The sequence below is a fragment of the Dunckerocampus dactyliophorus genome, chromosome 10, assembly GCF_027744805.1.
Source record: "Dunckerocampus dactyliophorus isolate RoL2022-P2 chromosome 10, RoL_Ddac_1.1, whole genome shotgun sequence".
Taxonomy (NCBI): domain Eukaryota; kingdom Metazoa; phylum Chordata; class Actinopteri; order Syngnathiformes; family Syngnathidae; genus Dunckerocampus; species Dunckerocampus dactyliophorus.
Genome location: NC_072828.1, coordinates 16,748,373 through 16,768,922, shown reverse-complemented (window position 1 = coordinate 16,768,922; position 20,550 = coordinate 16,748,373). Strand labels below are relative to the sequence as shown.

General features: G+C 40.1%; 1 protein-coding gene across 1 annotated transcript in view; it reads right to left on the bottom strand.

Annotated features, from left to right (window-relative positions):
- Positions 1-20,189, bottom strand: part of acbd6 (acyl-CoA binding domain containing 6) — a 41,779-nt gene extending 21,590 nt beyond the window's left edge. Inside the window, exons 1-6 of the mRNA XM_054788671.1 lie at positions 19,701-20,189; positions 19,519-19,583; positions 18,826-18,922; positions 14,997-15,073; positions 8,297-8,402; positions 7,035-7,124 (exon numbers count right to left, since the gene is read on the bottom strand). Coding sequence (XP_054644646.1) covers positions 7,035-7,124; positions 8,297-8,402; positions 14,997-15,073; positions 18,826-18,922; positions 19,519-19,583; positions 19,701-19,979 — 714 coding nt within the window. The 5' untranslated portion in view covers positions 19,980-20,189. The remainder of the gene's footprint in view (positions 1-7,034; positions 7,125-8,296; positions 8,403-14,996; positions 15,074-18,825; positions 18,923-19,518; positions 19,584-19,700) is intronic.
- Between the last annotated feature and the right edge of the window lie 361 nt (positions 20,190-20,550).

Here is a 20,550-nt window from a genome sequence, read left to right as displayed (position 1 = left end):
AACTGAGTTCGGTTGTACTTAATTGAAGTATTTTAGAATGTACTCACGTTATTTTTCATCAATCCTCATCCACAAATCCATCAAAGTCCTCATCTTCTGTATTTGACACAAAAAAAGCCGTCTTCTTTTCCGTTCGCTACTAGTCTGTTAACTTGTCAGTGTTATTCAGCTCCGAAGCAAAGAAGGAAACTTCTCCTGTTTCTTCTGCCAACTTTATTTATTGAACGCGGCCACCAGACAGCAGCTCAGAACACACACACATCTCTCAGCATCGTCTCTCCTTCCTGCTTGCCCACAAGGAAAAAGTTAAACAAGCCCCACTACATAGCTGTCCAGCCAATGCCTGTAAGAAATGACACCGTTTATTTCCTGGTGTGCACTGGTCAATACTGTAATGCCGCTTGTTGTGGGGAAGGAGAGACTCATGTCACCGATGCACTTTAATGGCTTTATTAACAGCGGAGAACACTGCAGGACTTTACATCCACGCCAACATAAACACACTTCCCAACTCTCTCTAAACTCACAGCTAGCACTGAGCCTAGCTCTCCTGCTCGGGACGCCCACCGTCACTTCCCGTCACTTCCTGATGAACTAAAGCTGTAATGACACTCTGCCGTATAAAAAGTAAAATATTAAAAACAAGCGTAAGACATTACTAGCACAGCTTTGTTCTGTGGGTCGCGGATATATTCTATCAGTTATTATTAAGCCTCTAGCTTCCTTTTAGTAAGTAAAAACCTTGGCTATGATTGCACTACATTTTCATGTAGACCTACAAAGTACACTTGGAAGAACAAGAGGTGAATAAATGTATTGCAACAGATGTGAAACTGATGAGGGGTAGGATTAAATAAGCTTTGCTTCTTCCTACTCCTTTTTGGACATACAAAATTGTGAATTGTACTATGTGATGTGCTACTGTTTGACTCACGCATGTTCAGGATTAAAACCATGAACCATGATAATAACAAGCCTAGTAGTGAGGTACAACTTTTATCCGCAGTCCGCAGTGCCCTCTACTGGTCAACATTATTATTATTCCCCCCCCCCCCCCCCCCCCTTTTTTTCTTTTTTTTTCCTCTACTGATCAACATTCAAACTGGACGCCAATCTGTCTATAGAGGCCATCTGTCTATAGCGGCCACTTTTGCAGACTCCCTCTAGTGGCCGCTATAGACAAGTTTGACTGTATATGGTTAATAGACTTTCACTTGTATAGCGCTTTTCTACCTTTAAGGTACTCAAAGCGCTTTGACACTATTACCACATTTACCTACTGCTGAGGCAGCATCAGGAGCACCTGGGGGTTCAGCATCTTGTCCAAGAACACTTCGCCATGATCATGGGAGGATCGATCCTCAACACCTGAGCCATGACGCCCCATTTTAATTTCTCCATTTCATGTGTCATGTTCGTGGCAATGTTTATTTTAATGTAAAACTGTGCATGTTAAAAAGCCTTTAAAAGATCTCTCTCCATTGATTTTTTGTGGGATGAGGGACAACCTGCCTTGGTTAGAGTACATTTTGGTTTGAGTCGGACCTTCTGGAACAGATTAATGATGTTAACCAAGGCACCACTGTATGTGATATTGGTGGACCAGCCAGGACACCTGTCATATTGGTATTAAGAAGTTGTTGAAACTTAGCCTTAAAATTATATATTTATTTTAGTATTTGAATGATAAAAAAATGTTCTGAAAGTGTTGATTACCTACCTTTACTTCCTTGTTTGGCTTCTGACCATGTTAATTACCACTGTTACCACTTTTACCACTGTCCATCAGTAAATGAGTCTGTGTGTGGAGGGAGCCTGGGCTTAATAATAATTAAAAAAAAACTGCTACCTTTTTTGTAAACAGAATGCAGCCACGGTATAGTAGTTGTAATTTGCATTCCGCTGGCAGCTGTTCGAAATTTGAACACTGTACTTTTGAGATTCCTTGATATGAAGGTTATTAAAAAGTACCGTCTGCCTTGGTTCGGTACTGCATGGTACTTTTCGCCCACTGCCTGGTTTAACGCTGCAAGCCACGTCCCACATAACACACACATGTGCATTAGATATGTTTGTTGTCAGCTAACAATGGCGATTTTGGAAAATGTTGTTATTAACATCAGCTATGATTGAATGTATTGCCTATAAAAGCCAACAAAATGTCTACAAATTGTCTTATTCCGGCAGAACACTTTTTTTTTTGTTTAACTTCAAATTGTGACAAATACAGACATGTATTTGTTCAATCTGTTCTCTTAAACTACTATTGGTAACATCTGGTAGCGGTGGTTCTTAACTTTTTTGGTTGAAAAAACAGTGTAGTTTGGAATCAATGAGGGACAGCACCTTTAAAATGACAATTACAATACTAGTTTGACCACGCTTTAAAATGTTATTCATAAGAAGAAACAGAAGTACACAAAATAATAGTGAATCTGTTAGAAATAAAATCATCTAAAACGGAAACACGACTGTTCAAATTTTTATTGCAAATGCTAACACACAAAAAAGCTAATTATTGATGGAACTGACATGACAGTCTGATCTGTTTTCATATGATCTGATGGAATGCCTTAATAAAACTTAAGCCTCTGCCTGATTAAGACTCTTAAATACATATTAGCACACAATGTTTAAGTCCAGTTGTTAAGCTGTAATTTCCATGATTGCATGAAGTGAGGCTCTATTTCCCACAGTTTGTGCTGTGTGCCCCACTTTCACTGGGCCAGTGGCAAAACTGTGAGGATGGGGTGTGTGAGGATCTACAGTTGGCAGGTGGCAGAGTTGTGATCTGTGTATTCAAACTCACACACCCACACACGCGTGCACGCACACCAATATATTGTATCCTGCTGCCCTCAGCTTGATCCAGGATTAAGTGTCAAACGAGCCCTTAATGCAGGTTACCAGGGTTTGGGAACAATTCACTAAAACAATCAGTTGATTAATTTCAAACGATTTCCCTCCTCAGCCAGGCAAATAATACTTTTTGTTAACTCCAAAGCTCCCCTCCCACCATTTTAATCAACAAATTAAGCATAAATCATGTTTGATCTTTATTTACTGGTTGCTCAGCAGTTGGTGGAGGTCAAGAGAGATTACTGGTGGCTCTAAACAAACATTCCTCCATTTCTCTTACAGCCTTTAGAACCTTTTTTTGTTGCTGTCACATACTTTGGCCACAAAAAACAGATTCTCATTACCTCTTCTCGGATTAAAAAGAAAACAACAAAAAAAAAAGAGATGACATTCTAATAAGAAACGAATCATTCCACACACTTTAAATAATGAGCTGATTTGGCATTGTGACGGAGTGGTATGATTTAGACAACTATTTTTTTCCCTCAACCACCTCATAAATCTGATACCAATAATGCTTCTTGTCTAATTTCTTGAATCTCTCCTGAGGCATCATGTAGCAAAATGTGTGCGAGTTTGATCTGTGCTCTGATGGCTAAAAAAATCCACCATACTGCAGTTATAGGTCCTGTACTCAAGTCCTACAGTGCCAAACCAAGTCCATCCATCCATCTATCTTCTATGCCGCTTATCCTCACTACCAAACCAAGTTTCAAGTTGACTTATTTTGTGTTATAGTTGACTCTGAAAGCGCTCATACTGATGTTTTTGGCAAACCAATATTGTAGCAGAAAGTGCCTTCTTAATAAAAAAAATATATATATACTGTATGTATGTATGTATGTATGTATATATATATATACAAGTATAATGTAATTTTCACAATCAGTGTAAAGATTTCCATGTTAAACTAAAATGCCAATCGTAACAAAAACAGTGGATGCTTACTAACAACCTTCAAATGATTTGCTGAACTTACAGCTTCAAAATATTGCAAAAATAGTGTTTCTGTGATTCTGAAATGCGTTTTTGCTGATATTGTATTTTATTTTCTAAATGTTTCTAACAAAATCCATCGCCTTGTCTTCTGATAGCAACTATAGTAACATTGGCACATGATCCACAATTCAAATTACAGTGAAACCAGAAAACCTGAACAGAAACCGTGAATCCACACATCAACTACTTTTATCTAGATATTGTATATCATCAGTGAAATGATTGTAGTTAGCCCACAGTTAAGCCTTTATGAACCACTCTGAACAAATCCTCCATCCCCTCCTCCCCGCATCATGAAAAACAAAAGGTCCACGTATGGCCACAAAAAGGAAAGTCATTTGTGAAATGTCCTGATTATGTGGCTTGTGCAATGTAAAACAATTTGCCTGATTACTTCCAATTGATTTGGCCTTACAGTTAAAGCCTCGGTGTGCAACCTGGTGCTGTGTCGTGCCTTCTGCATAGACAGAGAACTAATTTCTCCAATGTGCAGCTGAGCCAGCTTACGGCCCAGAGCTAAAGCCTCCTGAATGCTGCTAAACCTTGGGGAGGCTGAACGCTACGCTAGCGACCGTCCGACTCTTTGTGATGAAGCTCGGGAGGATTTGTCTGCGGCTCAAAGTGAATTAAAGGTGACCTTCTGGCAGGGGTTGGAGAGAGAAAGAGAAGAAAAGAGCAACAGGGATCGTGAACATGACAGAATATAACTCAGGGTTAACTTGTGTGCACTGGTAGCTCCTAGACCAGTTTTTGGGCAATTTATGATCAGAAATTTGTTGTTTGTTGTGTGGTAAGCTGTGTCTTAAAACAAAGGTGGCAGCAACAAGACTAAGGCAAAGTTATTTTAGGCCCAAACAGTTTAGACAAAGCAGGCGGTCCAAGTATCAAAAAGTTTGTGCGACAATACCTTGACATTGCAACAACTTTTTATCTTTTATTTACCACATGAAAATAATTCTCTGAAACAATCAGTAGGCTGCAGTTACTTTTGTTATAATAAGCTTGCATGTTTGAATGTAAAGACGTTAATCTCAGCTCAAGCTCCAATGCCTTAAAAGAGAGACACTTTTATTTCTTAATTTTTACCTCTGCCATGTGTGTAATTGTTTTGATTGCCATCGCTTGTTTGTTTGGTTGCAGAACTCTAAAAACTACACAATCGATTTGTATGAAACTCTGTGGAAGGTTGGTACATGTGTAGAGCAAGAACAACAAAATCATTTGGCGAGAATCTGAATTAAGATGTGGATAAAATAATAATGAAAAAAAAAATCTATTGACGTTGTAGTCCACTTGCACTGGGGCCAAACCAGTCACATACTGTATGTTTACGTTGTGTGCCCTAAGCAGACTTCTGCCTTTTACAGAGTAACATCTAGTTTCCTTTGTCACACTTCTTTTATCACACTCTCTACAATATTATCTCTTAAAATCCCAAGTTATTCTGCAGGTGGTATTTAGATATTGCAGCTTGTTCTCCAATTTTTTTCTAAAGCAGCAAAAGATTTTTAAAAAGATTATTTGAAAATTGGTCATTTCCGTAATGACTGATAAAGGAAAATTCTTCAAATGCCAATCGCCAGTTTGAAGCAACAATCACTTTCTTTTATCAACCTCGTGTGGAAGTCAATACCCCTTAGAGCAGTGGTTCTTAACTGGTTTGGCTGAGAGACCCACCCTTCAATGACAAGCGGCAAAACAAATTGTATATTTCTATTCTATATTTTTAAAATATCGACATTTCTTTTAGGCACGATATCACAAACAAACATATCGTTCATATGGATATAGACTGGATTTTCTCTGGAACTCTGGAAAAGCTACACCTCGCCATAAGTGCCATCTGCAGCTGGCACCAGGCCTCCGAGTGCCTGCGCCTCACACCAGGACAAGCGGTGGCTAACACCGGCCTTCAGAGCAACTACACCTCGCACCAAGAGTGGCTGTGGCTAGCTACCACTAACAGCTGCTAGAACTGTGCTCTGGAGAAGCTACACCTCTCACCAAGCACCATCTGCGGCAAAAACCGGGCCGAGGAGTAGCTATATTTAAGCCACATTTAACTGACCCACAACATTCGAGATGTCACCGAAACGTAAACCTAAGAAAACGACAAACCCAGTTCATGTAAATGATGGCGCATCATTGTTTCCTGCGGAAAATTGAGAAAATGAGCTAATTGTACCCTTAGTGCTGTGAAAGACATGATTCATCAGGCATTAAACCAATAACAAACCCCAAGTATTTTTGAGTTGCTGCTGACATCTCTTAAAAAGGGCACTTTATGTCATATTTTGTTCTTTTGTGCTTTCGGTGTTAGCTGAGGATTTGAGCATAGCTTAAGGTTTGGCTTTAAGATTGATGATTATATTTTACTTTTTCTATATTTATTTCAAAAAGAAAATGGACTGTTTTATTTTAGAGGATTTTTGAATTTTTATGAAACAACTTTGCACACATATTTGACTTTGACTTTGTCTAAATTGACTTTGTGGAAAAAATATCGGGATATACTGTATATAGTATAACGATTCAACATAAACATATCGGGATATGAGTTTTGGTCCATATGACCCACACCTATATCCCGCCCTCTTCCTGCTCGGAGAATGTAAGCTGTGTCCTAGGTAACGCACACACGTGCAGGAGCGCTGGCGGTGTAATTTTGAGCCAGATGCAAACACTCCCTTTAATGAAAAGCCATTAAAAGTGCAGTTTGAATGTGAGGTAACACTGTGTGCCAGCACAAAAGAAGTTTCATTGTGTCTTCATTGTGGGCGGAATTTCCCCATGCAACAACGTGAGCTTTCGCTTTACGCCTCTCTTTTCTGCAGCAGATATGTAGCTATGTAGCTGTGTGTCGGACGGACGGTGCCTTAAGTACACACTAGATGTCCTTCCTCTCCCGCTCAAACTTGACCAAGTCAAAGGTCACAACCCACCAGTTGAAAATCACTGCCTTAGAGAAGTTGTAGTTGTTAACAAAATGTGTGTTTTGCCTCCTGAAAATAAAACTTGAGACAAATGTGCTTCATATTGAAACTTCATACTAGGTATAAAGCTTGTCAGGCTCATATACATTTACGGGTAATTAAATTTAGGCACAATTACATGTACTCTAAAACCTACTTCAGAGTGGTGCTGTAATTTGATCTGCTAAGGATAAGTCTGCCTACCTGGCTGTTGATGTCAGCTTTGTGTTGCAAGAGAACAGAAACCAGCTCCTTGTGGCCTCTGTCGCAGGCCCAGTGCAGGAGAGCTCGGCCCTGCAAGCACACAATTAGACATTCTAACTTTGCAAACCATTTTGCAAGTTAAGAGACATGAGTCAGTCTCTTCACTTTCTAAACAAAATATTCTCTAATTTGGACTCTTGTTGAGGTAGAGATTGAAGCCAGCAACAAGTCTGTAAGCATGATTGATCTCTGTGTGTTTGCACGTGAGTGTGTGTGATCATAGATCAGCAGCCTTCTACTCTATATCTTGTTAACATGCACGCACGCACACACACACATTGGCCTCTCGTTTGCTTTGGAGATCAAGTTCATTTTTCAGTGAGGGGCAATTAGGTAAAACAAACTCTCCAAGTCCAATTCTGCTTAAATCATATTGATCACCATGGCTGCATGTTAGAATGGAAATGTATTGAAACAGGCCAGAATACTAATACACTTGGCCCACTCCCCTCAAGCTCTCCTTCAGGTGTGTGGCTACTTCTTGCATCATCACTAACAACCATGGTTAAGTGGGACATTAAGGTGTCTCGTAGCGTTATGCCTTAAATGCATAATTAATTGATTTCAGTTTGCTCAATTAGCTACATGAAAAGGTTCTTTTTAAAGGGGCGTTTCTGGAATAAATAAAAGTGTTACATATTATACACAAAATAGCATGACACTGACATTGAAAAGTGCATTTGTGCATGTTTTTCCCTCCTACAAAATTAATGTACAATGTTCAAAATGTATTACTATAATGGTGCCCTCTATTAAATTACTGTTTGTAATTAATATGAAAAAACGTTTTAAAAAAGTAATTAATGAGCAATTTGCAAGATCATTAAGCTGACAAGATAAAACCTGCGGGAAGGGAACAAGTGGACATTTGTCCTCATGATACTGGACCATCTAGATAAGGATCTTGAGCTCCAATTAGGCTGTGTGCTTATGTGAAATTTCACCACTGCTCTCTGCTGTGAAGTAGCAGTACTGCAGCTCAGCATTGAGCCAGTTGTCTCCTTTTGGACTAAACCAGTGGTTTGGCAGGTGAGAAGAAGAATCAAAGATTTTAGGGGCAGCATAGAATAAGACTTAATGTTTACATAATTTACACAGTTTTTAGTTTTAACCCAGATCATTTATGTGTATTCATATGTATGATATGTGGACCTGGTCACAGTCAGTGTGCCAATTACTCATTGCCATTAGCTTTTTGTTACCTCTTCGTCTTTCGTGTTGACGTCCACTTTCTGGGAACTGATGGCGTTGGTAATGTGCTCTATGTTGTTTTCTCTGCAGTAATCAAATATGTTCTTATCTTCTTCCCTGAGAAAGTCACAGAAATACAAAGAGAATGATCTCGAATGAGTTGTCAGTTAAATTACTTTTCTTGGATGTGACAAATTTTACTTTTAATGTTTTGCTGTTCTTGTCTGTTAGGGATGTGCACAATAATTGATTTATTGATCGGTCGATTGTGTCAAACTGATTATTACACAGGAGTGCAATACCTGGCCAGCAAGACACACTGTTGATTCAACACGGGCATTCAGGAGTTCAGAACATTCAGAGAGAGGTTCTTCCATTTCTTTTCAAACAATATTTAAACAAAAACAATTTATGGATTAATAATTTGTTTTGGTCATTTTGTAACCATAAATGCTAAAAATGTTTGATTTCAGAAAACAAACAAAACTACTGTCTGTTATGCTAAAAATTTGACGTAAATGCCCAAATATGTACTTGTCTCATTCGATAACCCATTATTTGTAACAATCAAATGCACACAGACAGATAACACAACCTGTCTTCCTCATGCACAGGCAACAACCACATGTGTCACATCCCTTGGGAACACTGACGTACAAACAGCAAACACCCACACACACACGCACACAATTAAGAGGCACCGTCCCACCTCTGATTCTATCTCTGCATTTCTAATCACCTCGTGGCATTGGGGACAACCGTGAGTGCTGGTGGTGGTGGTGGTGGGGGGAGAGAAGGGGCAAAATCTCATTTAGAGCTTTACGCCTTCCCCTCCCTCTTACTCATGCTGGCCATTCAGATTAATTGAATTTAGTGCTCTATTGTCTGACAGACAGCCCACACACACGCTGCTGTACGTCAGCCATCCCCAAGGCCAAAAAACCCTTAACCCCCACCCCACACCAGTCAGCCTTGTTCTTTTCTGTATTCTGCCTTCCTGAACCATAAATGGTTCATACAGCAGCCACCTGGAGACACAACTTAGACACAGGCCACTGTTTAACTTACTAGGGGACTGTAAGACACTGCATTTTCAAGGTGGTAGGCTCAATGCTTACACTGCCGCCATTTTGTTTACCTTAATGGAAATATTGTCACTGTCCAATAAAAGCATGTTCAATACCACTGTAAATGCTAAAGTTTACGCCTCTATTCAATTAACTGCAGTCTCCTTTAGTTGCTGGGTGCATGGTCTACAAAAGCAAATAATGGCCGGCATCTAGCACCATGTCATAAAACATTGGCATTAAAGCTACTGTATGTCACGGGTGGGCGGCTACCTACATTAGAGGGCGCTAAGTTTTGAATGTGGTGAAAGCATTACATCCCACCCTCTTCCATCTTCGAGTAGTAAACCAGTGGTTGTCAAATGTTTGGTTGCAGCACCCACCATAACTGCTTAATGACAGGAGGCGACCCGAAATGCTGAAAATTTTCAACCCAGATTTTTCACATATTATGTATTTAATGAAATAACATTACAATGCAGTTGGAATTTGAAGCCAAAATAACACTGTGACAAGTTTTATCCGCAAACTAAAAACTATTTGAATAAGAAGTGTCTGTAAAGGTTTTCAGTACAGTAATCCCTCGTTTAAAGTAGTTCATTGGCTCCAGACCAAGTGAATTTCTGAGAAGTAGAATTCCTTCTTTATAAATGCAATATTTTCATAGCTATGGCATGGAAAACCTGTTTCTGATCTTCTAAAAACGTTTATTAACATTAAGAGCTCTGGAGACATGCAATAACAGCCATATAGTCACCTTTAAATATTCGTATTACTCAATATAGTAGATTTTATCTGAGAAAATAAGCCATTTAAGACAAATAAAACTCCTGCTTGTGTGTGTCACACTAAATGTGTTCCGGTACTACTAGGGGCGCAGAATGGGTGACAAACAGGAAGTGACATCAGGGGTTCAAAGTTGAGTTTTAGCTACAGTAACCCGTGCCTGTTGTGAGATAATTTAAACACGCAATAAAAGCCTGTTGCTGCGGTGATCAAGCCTGGTTTGTCTCACTAAACAAATACAATGTAGAATACTACAGTCACAATTTGAATTGTCTTCTTAATTACGTGTGTTTTAGCACATATATTTATTAATTGAGCCATTTTATGCTAGAAAATGCTTAATTATGGCCTAAAATATGTAAAATATGCTTAAATATGCATACTTTTGCCTAATAATAGGTTGTTTTGAATTATGAAACAGCACGATGTATTAATTAATATATGTTTGAAAACCGTGATAAAGTGAAGCAGCGTAATTACTGACTGTACATGGTATCACTGAGGAGTTGAATCAGAACAACTGGACTTAGACCTGGATGAGAGGTGAAACATCTTCAAAAAATTCACGCAAGTTCAGCCGCTCTGATAGAACTTTTTCGATAAAAAGTACAATCCAAAAAGATTGAAATATAGAAATTAAACTTTTATTCTGATAAACTCAGTATGTAAATTTAATAATAGCAGGAGGGCCATTTTTTGTGTAGCCCTTATCCCAGCCTGGGCAAATAGCTCAGATTATGCATGAAACACCTCCCAGACCGCTTTAGCCTTCATTGTCGGTAGAATTCCCCCTCACAATACAATGTGAGCTACAGCGGTGAGATTCTGTCTCTCTCTTTAGGGCGTGCTCTTCTCTCGCAGATACCTGCAGCCGAGTGCCTCTTCTGCTGACGGCACCCCACCATTTCCTGAGTCACACAGGGCATGTTAAGTCCCCACTCCCTTCCCGCTCCAGTTTGACAAAGTCGCCTAGAAGCACATGACACGTGCATCGTGGTCATAAACTACGCCCCACATAGCACGCACGCATGCACATTTGTAATGTTTGTTTCGAGGTAATGATAGCGATTTGGCAAGGTTTATTTAGCTATCATTGAATGCAAAGCCAATCGTAACAAGATGACTACAAATTGTTCGCTTCTCTGGGACTGCTTTGTGTAAGTGCATGAGCTACAGACATGTACATGAATACCAGACAGACAGAATTCCAGTCATCTTATTCCAACTGAACGACAATTTTTTTTAAATTGAACTCGTTATTGTGAAAAATATAGGTATTTTTGTACAATCTGTTCTTTTAAACCACTATTGGTAGCATATGCTAACCGGTGTTGTTGTTCATAGACTTTGTAGTTAAATATTTTTTTTTTGAGCCGGTGACACACTGCAGCTCTAACAGCTGTGGTTCTAAGCAACCCCCTAATGTAGGCTTTATTAAACCCTCAAGATGGCAGCAGCTGCACTTAGTTACAGGAGTGGTCAGCATCCAGCAGCTTTATCTACACCTGCATGCAATTTAAAATACTGGCTGTTCTCCTCAGCTAATCAGGTGTGAAATTCAAGTGTGTTCGTGCAGTTTTCTCCTTACTGCTATTACAACATTGCCTCTATTGCTGCTGTGCTGTGAAATATACTTGTTAATAAAAGACCATGGTGTCAAAGAGAGCTACGTTTTCCACTTTCTACATGCATGGAAAATAATTTTCTGGTAAATATGACCTTGGAGAAAAATGTTACTTAAAATAATTAAACTTTAACGTTAAACTTTCAGCATATCAGGGTGTGGAATTAAATTATGGAACGGATTGAGTAAAGAACTCAAACAATGCACTAGAATGAGCCATTTCAAGAAACAGTTCAAGCAGTTGATGTTTACAAAGTATAAGGCAGAAGATTATTGAACCACAGGGAAAATGACAAATGACTACCGCACTTACTCCTTACTCTTCATTTCCTACGACTACTTGAAGCATTACATTTTCTGTACTCTCTCATCAACATACTATGTTTCTGTCAAGGAATGTTATATAATTTATAGGAGTGTCACAAGATCTTTTAAAGGAAAACTGCACTTTTTTGGAATTTTGCCCATCATTCACAATCATGTGAAACATATTTCTTTCCCTTTTCTGTGCGTTCTAACGAGAGAAAGGTTGCTAATTGTTCTGGAAAAAACTTGCACTACTCAATAAACTAATGTAATCAATCAGTAAATACATACAAAAGATGCCTATAGCTTTGGCCTTCTCAGCAGGACTCAGACTACTGCAAGTTCAGTTTTCGTCTACTAAGAATCGGATGGTAAATTGACTTTCCACAATGACAGACCTAGTTTGATCGACCGAACAATAATTCTATTTGAAATATTAACAGGAAGAGTCCATAAAAAAATTGTTTTTGTGGTGTTTTCGCAATGTGTTTTTCACCTGACTTCCCTACTCCCCCTCCCTGCTTTCTGCCCATCAGCCTGTGATGAATCATGAATAACTCATTACACTTTTTATTACCACCACGTTATGTATGAGCTCATCAATTTACATATTCCTGATTACAGCCATGATGTATATTCATGACTTTCCACAAGTGGACACGCCCACTCCCTTCCTTTGCCCGATGGCCACTGTGACCCTGAGTGTCCCTGATGTGTGGCTGCCATCAGTTTCCCCCGGCAACTAATCAATAGGGCAGCTCATCAGTCTTTCGTCAATGGTCAGACAGGGTCGGCCCATGCACACTTTCATATAAATGTATCCTAAAGCTAAAATAAAGCTTCTTATATGAGCGTGACACACTTATTAATCTACAATATGATAGTATACACACAAACACACACAGCACAGGTGATTAATGTGGCTCCTGTAAGAAGTATGACATCAACAGTGTCGCAATGCATGCTGGGAAAGTCACCAGCTACTCTGTCATCAAAACAGCTGCTTATGTGCACTGTGTGTTGATCCAGTCTGATGTACTGGCAAATACGTCCCTCATCAATCAGACCAAACTGGTTACAATGGTGGAGCAGGCACATGTAGACGCACACACCCACACACACAATGAAAAAAAGCAATGAGAAGTTAAATAACGCTGCACTTGCTTCCGTCAGAAGGTCCAGGCAACAAAGCTGATGCTGATCAGCATATTTTGTAGAGGGGGTTACAAATGTGGCGTTTACAAACGTGCCGTCCAAAGTCTCTTCAATCACACCCTGATCTGTTTAGTAACATAGGGTTATTGCAAATCGATGCTACTTTTATCAATACACACAAACACATATACCACTTACAGTGAGGTGAGAAGCGATCACTGCAATTAACGCTGACAGGTGTGTACCTGTTTAATATTGCAGTGTGTTTGTGTGTGTGTGTTTGTGAAGCAGTAGGAAATTGGAATGCAGCAGAGCAGTGATTGTGACAGTTCCGGCAAGTTCTGCATGGATTCTAATGCAATCGCAGGGACGCACAGCAGTGCGTATATGTTGGAGCACGGGGGCATGGTTATTACCTCCGAGGGGAGTCATCATTTCGGGAATATGCCCGTGTGCCCCTGCTGTGTCCACCATGCCTTCATCACCCGCCCACTCCTTCCTTCAATCCTAAAGTAATTAAAACGGGAGACTCTGGTTGCCGCCACCAAAGACTGTGCACACTAATTATAAATTGGGAAATCTGCAGTAATCTCACATCTCATTTCCATCGGCAAAAAAACTCTTATTTCCATTGAAAGGAAGATGAGGTTTTTAAGCTTGAGTAAGTCTGCCAGGCAAACGGAAATAGGAGAAAAATATTCCATTTACATAAATCAGGAGTGTATGTTCCGCTCTGTTGAATGTAATCAAACACAGCATGAGGACTGGTGGTTAACAACGGCAGGATATGCAGGACCAACGCGACCTGGGCGATGCGGGATCCGTCTCACAACCCCCCTGACTTTTTTTTTTGTCAAAGAACAGAGGGTAAATAGTGTGAGATATGTACATAACACACATACAGTCGTCCCTCATTTATCATGGTTATTTGGTTCCAGACCTGTCCGTGATAAGTAAATTTATGCAAAGTAGGAATCTATTAATAAATGGAATATTTTCATAGTTAGAGCATAGAAAACCTGTTTATGACCTTCTAAATACAGTTTTTACCATTATCAGAGCCCTGTAGACATTAAATATCACCCCTACAGTTACCTTTACACTTGTATTACCTAATATAGTAGACATGGTAAGCAATAACATATACTGTAACTCACGTTAGCATTGTAAAAGTACCTTGTTGAAGTACTGTATGTCGAACATGATGTGGGTCGATTGCATGGCATAAAAAAAAAAAAATTGACATCAGTCTATTATACATCCTAACTATGACGTTTGTTGCTTGCTTGATATACAGGGCAGTCAGTCTGACATACATTTGGCATACAGGCACATCTGTAAAATAATGGTTACTGCTGCACTATTGCTTTCTTTCTTTACACCACATTGCGCAACTCCTACGCGCAGCTTTGAAATTGAGTGGGGAAGAAGAACAAAGTAAAAAGCAAGAAAACGTACCACTTCCACACGGAATGGGAGGAAAACGTTTTTTTTTCCACACTGCATCCATGTCTTCTCAATGCAGTTCTAGTTAAGGTAATGTAATGTAATGTCTCATCAATGCAATATTACTGACGCCCAGTGACCAGTGTAAAATACTACATATGCGTTGCCTTTCAATATTTTTTGGCCATACTACTATAGGCTAAACCACAAAGCAGCAATCACTTATTCATTGTTGAAAAAACGCAAAAGAGCAGGGAGAGATGTTCGAACCGCGAAGTTGCAACAGACGACTGTACTGTAGTTTGTGTGCATTTGTGATGGTAATACCTGATTGTCTCCTCTTGGTACAGTGAGCTGACCGCTGCTCCACCGAATCCCGTTCTCCTCTCTGCTCCTCGGCTATACTGTCACACACAGAACACAAACATTCTTGACCACAGATGTATGTTATCTAAAAGGAAAATCACATTGGTAGTAGAAGTGTACCGGACATCCCCAATTGTGCCATAATCCATGCTGTGGAACTACAGTATCTCACAAAAGTGAATACGCCCCTCACATTATAAAAAACATTTTATGCCATCTTATTAAGGGACAATGCAATACAAATGATGCTTGGATATACACTGTAGTAGTCAGTGTCCAGTTTGGATGGAGTATAGATTTACTATTCACTGTAAATGACTCACAACATAGCCATGATTGTCAAAATAGCTAGTAACACATTGTCCACATGTGTCCCAAGTGTCAATATTGTGTGTGAGCACCATTGTTATCTAACACTGCCTAAATCCTCTTGGACATGAAATTCACCAGAGCTGCACAAGTTGTTACTGGAATCCTTTTTCACTCTCCCATGACGATCACTGGCGGAGCTGGTGAATTGTTAGACACCTGACTACTGACTACTCTGAAGTGTATCCAACTTTAATTCTTTGAAGTATTGTCCCTTAAAATATACTGTAATAAAATTGTTACTGAAATGTGAGGGTACTTTTGTGAGACACGGTACATAAGGCTTTGTGTAAACTAGGATTGTACCAAATAGATGTTTTATGCACTACCTCCACCACGTTATTACTGAATAGAAGGACACATTAAATAATGACTGAACTTCCACAGAACTTTTTCTAGCAGTGTGGGACATTAACGTAGTCATTTTTCAACAACTTCCTTGCTGTATTACTGAATAATGCATAATCTTCATGACAAAATCTAGGCATGCAGGAGGTGGGTACAGTTTGGTTCCAGTCAGATGGGATTGTTTGGGCTTGTATAGGTCTGAGCTCATTCTATTTTTTCTATTAGTTTAATTTTTTTTCCCTTCGGAACCAGGCCTATTCTTGAGCGACTAAACTTGACTCACAAAAGCAAGTCACACAAATCTGATTTCAAAGAAATGGGGGAAAAACACGACAAGTGAAACAACTGTGTCCAGGCTTTTGGGAGAAACTAATTTACTTGTGAAACAGAATATTCGCTGATGCACCGTCCCTGCTCCCCTGCAATGTAATCTAATATAAAGCCAGTGTCTGCTTAACAATTGACGCAGGAACAAAGGTCGACTTCTGGCTATTATTCTCTCCCGTTTCTCTGTCTATACACTCCTGCTTATTTAACGATGCCTCCAAAATAACGGGCATGCTGCGGTAATACAATCAGGTTTGTGCACTGGGCTGCCTCCCCGTTATTGTCCATAGAAGCGAGGCAGAGTCAGCAAGTATTGCCCACCGCCCCCTTGGCCCTGAAGAGAAAAGAATGTGTCAAGTGCATGACAGTGAGGCCATTAAAGTGACCTAAATTAGCAAGAAGAACAAACAATGAGTGGTGGGTTAAGGACGATGGCGGGACTTCATTAATGGGGAAAGGTCACAGGTGAAAGTCACCAAGGCCTTTAATAGGCCTTGTATATTCATTTTGACAACAAATAGGAAATATTACTAATTGCCAAGAAAAAAAAGCTGAAAACTGCAAGAATTTACATTTTGCTCTTACGAAGGTTCTAAGTAGAGATTCAAAACGCACAAGAAAGAATGAGAGTGTCATTCTTGTTAATCACCTCACAGATTGGTTTGGGCATACCTGATGCCAGTATTTTCAGAAGACTAGTGGGAATGTTGCTCCAGGTAGTGAAGACGGTTTCACGGACGGCATCCACTGTGTGGAACTAATTAAACTTCCCTTGCCATTCATCCCCAAATGTTGTCATTTGGATTTAGATCAGGGGAAAGCGCAGGATGGTTCAAAAGAGTGAAATTATTCCTCTGGAAGTCGTCTGTTGACAAGTGGGTATTGTGAACTGCAGCGGTGTTCTGTTGAAAAACACAGTTATTGCCAGACAGACGAGGGCCTTCAACTCATGGGGGATGCCTCCTACAACATCTCCATATCTGCCATTTGATGTCCCTGCACAACCTGAAGCTCTACTGTTCCAGTTAAGGAAAAAGCACCCCTGATCATGATGGTGCCCCCTCTACTGTACGATGTGGAGAACATCCTCGGTGGGATCTCCTGATGCCAGTAACGTGGGAAGCCATCAAGATTACATTTTTTCTCATCAGAAAATAAAACTTTCTTCCACCTTTCAATGTCCATTGTTGGTGCTCTTGTGCAAATACTAAACGGCCAATTTTGTGGTGATGAAGGAGACGAGGCCTTTGAAGACGTTTCTTGTTTTTAAAACCCTTCTTTGGCAGATGGCATTTGATGGTTATTGGACTGCACCAGTAACAACCTTCATTTGGGCCGTGTCTTGATGGACAGCCTAAGGCTCAGGGCCAGTGAGTTTTTTTTTTTTTTTTGGGTCAACAACTTGACTTTTTTGTTCCGCAACCCTCGGGATCTTTGAAGAAGTTTAAAATGACCGTCTTAATGGCACGTCACGAGAGGCCTCGCTCATGCAGCTCAACAATCCGACGGCAGTCTGAGACAGAAAGCTTTTTTGCCTTTGTCATCCAGAGATCATGACAGTGTGAATACCTGACAGGAAATGACATTGAATCCACATTTTTGCCAAGACTTTGGCTTTTAAAGGCTGTGGTCTTAAACTTTTGATGAACAGCCCATTTAAATCTCTCTCAGTCCCATTTCTTCTTTTGCGTTTTGAACTTCTACAGTGAAAAATGTGAATTCTTGCAATTTTTCAAGCGGTCTTAAAATTTTGATCAGGAGTGTATTGTAGCATCGCTGGGACTACATCCTGCTTCCCGGCATGCTTTGCTGGACTGAATTGTAATTAGTTGTTAATATTACATATTTAATGATATCTGAGTTGTTGTTTGTCATTCCATATTGTATTGTTAGTTGCCTTGTGTGAATGTACTCATCTGTTAGTGTTAAGTTTACTGTGTAACGTTCATCTCTTTTATCTTTATCCAACACCATGACTATGGAAGTTATCCCCTTTCATTTCCACTTAACTTGTTGCAAGTTCTGTCCTGACTACTGCCGGCCCAAATAAGAGCAACTTCCTATTCAAGCAGTTCACGTGCCTTTGACAACCTATTCATTGGCTCGTGAGCGTCAAAATATAAAACAGGATTTTTACAAGTTGCTGCATAGTCTTGTCACTACAATGTTCTTCATTGCCTTTAATTTTCACACATTACTTACATCACCTTGCACTTAAAAGTGAGCAGAGTTCCAATAGGCAATAGAAAACACACTGTGCAGAGTTGTAATTGTGACTGAAAACATCAACAGCTGCCCCAAATGACAGCCTCTCTAGTCAACACAACTCTCCTGACATAACAGCACAGCTCCAGAAAAAAAATCTAACTACAGCGACAGATTTTATACTTTCTCATACCTCTATTCTGCCGTTATACTGCCATCTAATGGAAATAGAAGGGTAGTACATTATGATAAAACATCAGTTGTATTGCTAGCTTGTCACTTTTCATGTTCATGGATAAATTAATGATAAAACATTAGGTCTGAATTGGTAATTGGCAATTTTATACTGATGTTGTCATGTAAGAAAACTAATATAATTTAGGTTATTTTACCACTATATTGTCAAATTGGATCACTTTGATTTGCAGCCCAGCTAATCTAAATTGAAATAACCCTAAAAACAACAAATATGGGTACTTATTACCGTAATTATCATATTATCAGTCTGTGATAACACTCTACTTTGAGTCATGATTATTACCCTCCGGCTGCCTTCAGGGTCTAACACGTTCACACAGGAAATGTATTCGTGCATTGCCTGCTCTGCCTCCATGTCCCCAAGTTGCTTCCAGGCTTGCCTGAAATGAAACCAATTTGCACATCATCATCATTGATTACAACTGTTCATCAGCTAAAGTGGTAGCCCATAAAGTAATAATTTCAGATGTTATGTGAAGGTTTTCCTTTCAGATGTTGTAAAAAAACACATGATGGAGAACGATGGAGCAGGCTTACGACTGCATGTCAGCCCCACAGTCTGGAGAGCGAGGGTTTGAATCTCTGTAACCGTAATCTGTGTGACTTGGAATTTTAATGTTTTCCCCACGCTTGTGTGGATTTCGTCTGGGTATGTCAGCTTCCTCCCACATCCTCAAAACATGCATGTTAGGCTAACTTGATGCTATAAAATGTCTAAAGGTGATAATGCGCATGTGAATGGTTGTATGTGCCTTGTGATTGACTATGGTGACCGGCCCAGGGTGGTACCCAGGATGGTATTACCCTGGGCTGGTCACCATAGTGACCCCGCACCCCGTAACCCAAATGAGGGCAAGCTGTATAGAAAATGGATGGATGAGTGGAGGTTTAAGACCACGTTTTTAAGACGAGATTGTTAAAGAGACGGAGGATAGTGGAATGAGGCAAGAGGGACGGAGACAAGGAGGTTACTTACCATTTCCTCTGACCTTCGAAGTCGAAAAATCCTGGCTTTGGTGTATTACATTTCCCCATTTTGACCTACAAAAACAACACTTGAAATTGTTCACCTATTCAATCAACAATGAGACATAATTAATTGACATTATTTTGTCCCGACATGGTGCTAATAAATTGGGGCTAAAACCCAATACTCACCTGTTTGTACCGCGCATACAGATATAGTAGCTGGTCCCTACTGGCTGTTTGGACCAGATCTGCAACACGGTCGGCAGCAGACTCGAACTCTCGCACCAACTCATCGCCCTCCAGGCGGTCACCACTTTCCATGCCGCAGCAGTCAAATTTACATAAACCCAAGTCCGAGTCGGAGTCCGATCCTGCTCCACCGAGGGGCTCCCCAGTGTCAGGCCGGGCAGGGTCTGTACCTGAACCTGTCGCAGTGTCCGGAGAGGAAGAAGGCGACCTGGAAGCCATTGTTTTTCTTGTCACTGGCGGGACGTTGCAGACGATATGTGGAGTAGATTTGAAGGACAGTGGTAAAATGTGAACACAATGTATTGATTCAATCGGTATTTGTGAAATGTCTCCGGTGCTGTGTTGTTTATAGGCCGTCAATGTTAAGAATTCTTGTTAGTCGAATTCATTTCCGCATTGGGTCCGTTGTCTGTACGATACACGCATGGCACGGTTTCAAACAGCGACTCTTAAGAAAGGTTCCACCTAATTTTGATCTCAGTTGTTGCTGCAAGGGAGGACCACCGATTTTGGTCTTTTTTACTAAAACGTTACATAGAAAGTTTAAACTGAATCCACGTCCTCGGTTTAAGCTAAAAAATATGTATATATATGATACGGTGTCGGTAAAACGAATGCGAATACTCTGTATTTGCGCATAATGTCCGGTAGATGCTGCTATTGATTCAATGATGGTGTTTGACACGCTGTTTTGAAAACGAGTGAACCATTCAAAACAATTGGGCTGAATGAAGAATTTGTCGAAGTTAAAGGGACAGATTGCAACTGGCTCAAGATCACATTTCTTTCA